Source organism: Amyelois transitella, chromosome 10 (genome assembly GCF_032362555.1).
Source record: "Amyelois transitella isolate CPQ chromosome 10, ilAmyTran1.1, whole genome shotgun sequence".
Lineage (NCBI taxonomy): Eukaryota > Metazoa > Arthropoda > Insecta > Lepidoptera > Pyralidae > Amyelois > Amyelois transitella.
In genome coordinates, this window is record NC_083513.1 from 2,405,291 (window position 1) to 2,411,290 (window position 6,000).

At 31.8% G+C, this 6,000-nt stretch overlaps 1 protein-coding gene across 5 annotated transcripts in view; it reads left to right on the plus strand.

The window, feature by feature from the left end:
- Window positions 1–5,098, plus strand: part of LOC106130143 (uncharacterized) — a 28,886-nt gene extending 23,788 nt beyond the window's left edge. For 3 of the 5 annotated variants that reach the window (XR_001228485.2, XR_009657047.1, XR_001228488.2), the window contains one exon: window positions 1,501–4,187. Coding sequence is in view for 1 of the 5 variants with exons in the window: in XM_060946341.1 (XP_060802324.1) it covers window positions 1,501–1,907 (407 nt within the window). In the remaining 4 variants the exon portion in view is untranslated. The other 2 variants (XR_009657046.1, XM_060946341.1) reach the window with 2 other exon arrangements.
- The last annotated feature ends 902 nt before the right edge of the window (window positions 5,099–6,000 follow it).

Sequence of the window (6,000 nt, forward strand, 5' to 3'; positions counted from 1 at the left end):
TGAAGCAAGAGTTTTTCGCGGCAAAGCTTTCCAATTAAGCCCGGTTTCGTCTGCATTGTAAACGTTTTCCAGAGCGTAATTTTCTTGGTTCAGTATATCCCTTAGTTTGATTCTGAATGATTCAGCTGCTGATGAATCAGCAGATAGTTTTACTCCTTCTATTTGAAGCTCACGAATGCCATGTCTTGACTTAAATCGTTTTAACCAGCCTGTGCTCGCTTGAAAATTAGACGTCCCTCCTAGTTTTTCGTTAAATTGAACTGCTTTTTCACACAGTATTGGGCCAGAAATAGGTTCTCCTAGGCATCTTTTTTGAGTAAACCACTTAAATACAGCATCATCTAAATTCGTGTGTGAGGCAAGCTTCATCGTTTTACGACTCGAGGATCCGTCAGTAGAATCGAGCTGGGATTATAAAGTTTCTTATGCTCGTCTTTTGTTTTTTTATATCCGTAATGGTAGACTTACCAACTTTGTATTCAATAGATAACTTGGTTGCAGATTTGCCTTCTTCCAACCGTTTATTAATCTCGTATTTATCTTTCATAGAAAGGACAACACGCTTACGTTTAGGCATTTCAAAGAAAGAGTTTACTTTCACGCGGAAAAATTTTGTTTATCGACTAGCAGTTACTAGGACGTACAATAACGAAGTGAACAAGTCGCGCGCGACAAGTGTGCGAAAACTGACGCGCGGGCGGGCGGTGGTGAGAGGACTATGTTCGGATGAGCGGTCGTTCGGTTGAGCGACGTTCGGATAATCGACGCTCCACTGTATTTATTTTGTAACTTAATTATATGACATAAAATTTTGATCATTATATATCCATAGTTTTGGGAAATATGAGTGAAACTGCATCAAAACCTCGTGATAACTATCAATTTTAAACAAGTGATCGATTTTTTTTTAATATTATGTTATATGATCTTGTATTATAAAGAGCATTCGGAACTAAATAGTCCAATAATATTTGCTTGTAACGAAATCAGATATTGGTTTGTAAAATAATCCTAATTATTGGCTTTTTGTGTTTCTGTCGTAACAGTCGCATACATTACCCAATGTTGTACTTATTATTCAGAAAACAAGATACCTCTGCGTCTATGTGTACTACAGCTTCATCGTAACCGCTGTAGCGCACCCAAAGAACACGCGTGGAAACGTACAGCGGTTACTGTCAAGCTGTAGCCGTTAGATGTTTAAAAATAGAAGAGTAATGTTACGCATAAACTCTAACCTATTAAATTTCAAGATCAGTAACTATAATTTTTATAATGCGAATACAGTCGTCGCTGGCATAAGCACATGTATCATATCTGACGTTTATCTTACCTACGTGTACTTTGAAACAAGAAATAAATAAATATGTATCTTATTTGAGTAAATTTTTCTCATTGAACTTTAGTATTTAAACCTTTATTAAATTAATTAAACATAGCAGTTTCAGTGGATGAAGTGTATTTTGAACTTAACTATGTAACAGTATTTTTCTGTTGCAGTACCCTATAAGTTGATTGGTGAGAATGGTGAACCAATATCAACAGATGGAGATCATATGTTCTATGAAGGAATCAAATTGGAAAAAATAGACATAGATGAAGATGGAGTAACAAGTTGGAGCTGTTCTATCAAAATGTGTAATGGAGGCTTCAAGATAAAGGATTCCTTTGTTATCGATCAAGAAAAACACATGTGTCCAGCGGGCAATGTTGATTTTATTATAAAGGAAAAAATAGAAGAATGCAAGCAAAGAGTGCAAATTGATAAGCGTTCCATTACGACCATCTATAAAGAGATTGTGAAGGAGTATAATAAGACTGGCATGAATAAAGTAAAAGATATGCCAGAATTTTCCAGTATTAAGTCTTCGTTATACAGAAGTAGGGAAAAAGGAAAAAAGAAGTAAATGCTTATTAGTATTGAATAAAATAAAAACAATCAATATCGATTTTAAGAAATAATATGTACAATAGTTTATTAGTGCAAACTTAGTGTTATCGCGTTTCGTCGGTTCGTCGTGATATTTTTCCTTAGCTATGAAGTATTGGTAAGCAATCAAATTAATCTCAGAAAAGAGTTGTTGGTACAAGGCCGCACGCCTTTTGTCTTTTCTGGATTGAATTTTGATTATCGCTCACTTTTAATACTTTTATCGACTATACAAAAAATTCAATTAAATTCAATCAGTTCTCTAGGTCTACAATTATTTAAATTCAATTTCGTAAATAAAAAAAAAGGTTGGTATTCAACATTTTATTCGTCTAAGTGAATACATATAGCATTATTTTTTCAATAAAACTGAAGTAAAAAATATTATTTAACTTAAAATTATTTATACTCGTAGATTAATACTGATAGTACATAATTCTAAATATTAATATTTTGATTCGTGTTTATTACACTTATATGATTATTTTGTTATGTAATTTTTAAATATTTGCGATTTTAGAGATGCACCTTATTTAAAAAAATTCGTCACTTTATTTAGAGACGTTGGTGTTTGTATTCGATGTTCAAAGTAATTGACCATTAAAGATTTAAGAGTAAATTTATATATGGTTCTATTGAAATAATTAAATGTTTGCACTGAATACATGCTTGTTATTATGTCGAAAAATTTAAGATTCATGTTTGTAGTCATTTTATATATGAACTTCTTCATTAATATACTTATCTAGTTCGTTATGGGAAGTAATGCACTATTGTAATAATTTTAATAAAAAGGTGTCTTGTTTTTAAAAAATTATATCTTTCAAGACGTTTTTATAAGGTCTGTTATTTTATTAGTATTCGATTGTTCATCATCTTTGGTACTAGTTTAGTCTGCAGTAGGTAATTTCATAATTATTATAAAATTTGTATATGTTTCTATAATAACAATTATAATTTTGTCGTATGGTACTTATTAAATAAAATAATGTTTTGGTCAATCTTTCATTCGTGTTTGATTTTGTGTCTTGTTGTAAATATTTAAGAAAATTATATTAAACGAAAGTAAATTACAATATGAATCATCTTTTATCTTAAGTCTTGTAGTATATGAAAAATGACAAGTTGCTAAAAATCTCCGAACTTATACAAGTACTTACAAAATTGGAAATACGTATACGTTAAAAGAGAAAGTGTTTTAACCATAATGAGCATAGGACATAGAGGTTTATCTAAAATTGTATAATCTCAAATCTAAATAGCATGTATTTGTCATTGTATATCTTCAGTAATCTAAATATACCTAATAAATCTCAAAATTACTCTGAAGTTTACTCGATTTGCTTGATTTGTCCCTTATAATTTCATTATTTGTTTATTTTTAATTATCCACAGGCGATGACTATATCCTCTATAAGGGTATTAAATATAAGAAATGTTTCACTGGTGCTAAGGGATTAAAGAAATGGCGCTGCGGTATCGACAAAACGTGTACTGGAGAGTTTCATACCCAGGATGAAATTATTACCCGACAAACAGCACACTCCACTACCTGTCCAACAACAAATATTCAGAAAATTATAAAAAAGAAAATAGAAGAATGCAAAAGAAGAGTTCAAACAGAAAAAAAATCTGTTGCCTCCATCTATAAAGAGATCGTCAAGATATATAATGAAAGCGGTATGAATAAAGTGAAAGAAATGCCACAATTTTCAAGTGTCAAATCATCCTTATATAGAAGTAGGGAGAAGGTTAAAAATATGTAATGATAATTCTGAATATTCGAATATAACACTTAATCTGCGATCAGTCTGCGACTTTTTCTGTTGTGGACATGTGGAGGAAATCCCTCAGAAGGAGGACCTCCTCGACTTTGAATATTCGATGAATTAATGTCGAACTGTTGTTATTTTATTTAACATAAAAAAAATAGACAAAATGGATTGACTTATGAAAAATTATTTAAAAAATCATTATGAAAAATAAGGTAACTTCAATGTACTTTTGGCCTTGAGTTTCACTCTGGTTCTCGTGAATTTATTCGGGGTCTCGTTTACTGTAATAAAAAAGTGCCTTTGTTCATATACACTCGTTATAATGTACCTGTAATATATTTTAATATGTATGTACTAGTTGAATCCAAATAAGAAATTTTCAATAATAAAAGTTTGTATCTCAAATCAACCCATTTATAAACTTCCCTGTCTCTAAAAACAACACATATATCCGAGAAACTATTATACATTTATTAACAAGTGATTTAACATTTTCAGATACTGATATTGTTTTGTGTGTTATCACTCCCGAGCCTGATCAAGATAAATTTGAGATAATAACGTCGAAACGAGGTTCTGAACTCCTTATTCACGAAGGTTATAGTTATATCAGGCGTTCGGTAAATTCATTTGGTAAAATACGCTGGCGGTGTACTAAGAAAAAAATATGCAGCGCCGGTATCTGGACTTTCGAAAATAAGGTTTTAAAACGCTCACAGCATAAGTGTCGAAGAAGTATAATTAATAACGAAATTAAAAAGAGAATACAATTATGTATGGATCGAGTCCGACAGGAACCTTACGAAAGACTCCGGACTATCTATGAAGACGAAGTAGAGAAGTACAATTTAACGGGTTTCAATTTTATCAAACCAATGCCAGGGTTTAATAGTGTGAAATCAATGATGTACAGGCAAAGAATAAAAGCTTTGAAATGTGCCGAGCAAGATACAAATGCCGAAGCTGTAGACGCTACCGATTCACCTTATATGGCTAAGTTATACAAGTTTATATTGGAGGAGAGTACAGAGAATGACGAATTCCATTAATTCCGCAACTGCACAGAGCACAGACGTGAAATGGTCTTCTTAGTCGTCTAGTACATTTAAATAGTCATATGGATACCTTTACGCAATCTCATTTTTTATGCATCTCATAAGGAAAAGAACCAAATGTTTGTTAACCTTACAGACCTCTGCTCAAAACTATTGAGCGGTACATATGTGCATTCTATTATATATACCCTCTTAATTGATTATGTGTCAGTACCGTACAAGTCGATACCGTTAAATGCAATTAACGAGTCGTTCTTATATATATATATATATATATATATATACATATATATATAAATGATTATTATAGTTACTTATAATATATTACCGATTCTTGAGCTTTTTGATGTCATTGATGTCGTTAACTATAGTGAATTCCTTTGCTGTCTCTGTTAAACAGATTTAACGACAGCATCGGTTTGATAATTTTACAAACATAAGATACTAATTATGCCAAAATATATCTTAGGAACTTTTATTAATGATTCTAGGATAGGATAAAGATAACTAATAAAGATATATATAATGAATACGGTATTTTTATTGATATCACCCCGCAAAATGACTAGATACAATGTTTGAATATTTTGTACATACGCTTTAACTTAGTAACAAATGTTTTAAGTGGCATTTTATTGTAGTTGAAAACGACTATGACGGTGCTCCATTTAAAGTCATACCATCAAATAAAGGAAGAGAACTTCTCGTGTACAACGGCTACAAATACACAAAAAACAATATTTATGAAAATGGACGGATATTGTGGCGCTGTTCAAAAAGGAAGATGTGTTGTGCTTCCATAACAACTAAAGGAAAAATTATTGCAAAAGAGAAACCACACAAATGCGGACAGGACAAAATTGATACTGAAATAACGATAATAGTTAAAGAATGTATAAGGAGAGCGGAAAATGAACCAACACCTGTGCGTACTATATATGAAGATGCCGTTATGGAATACAGGAAGCATGGTTATGACACCATCAAAGAATTCCCTCATTTTACAAGCTTGCGAGACACTTTGTATAGGCACAGAAAGCGTGCGTTAGAAAAAGCGAAACAGTTCGAGTTTTTTGATTCGACGTGGTCGACGTCATCACCACTACACACACAAGCCATGATTGGCAACGATGAAACAACATGTAATGTAGATGATTAAGAATACTCCACTTACAAATTTGTCTAATTTCATAAAATAAAGGATATACTTGAACAATACAAGTAGAGGTACATTATGTCA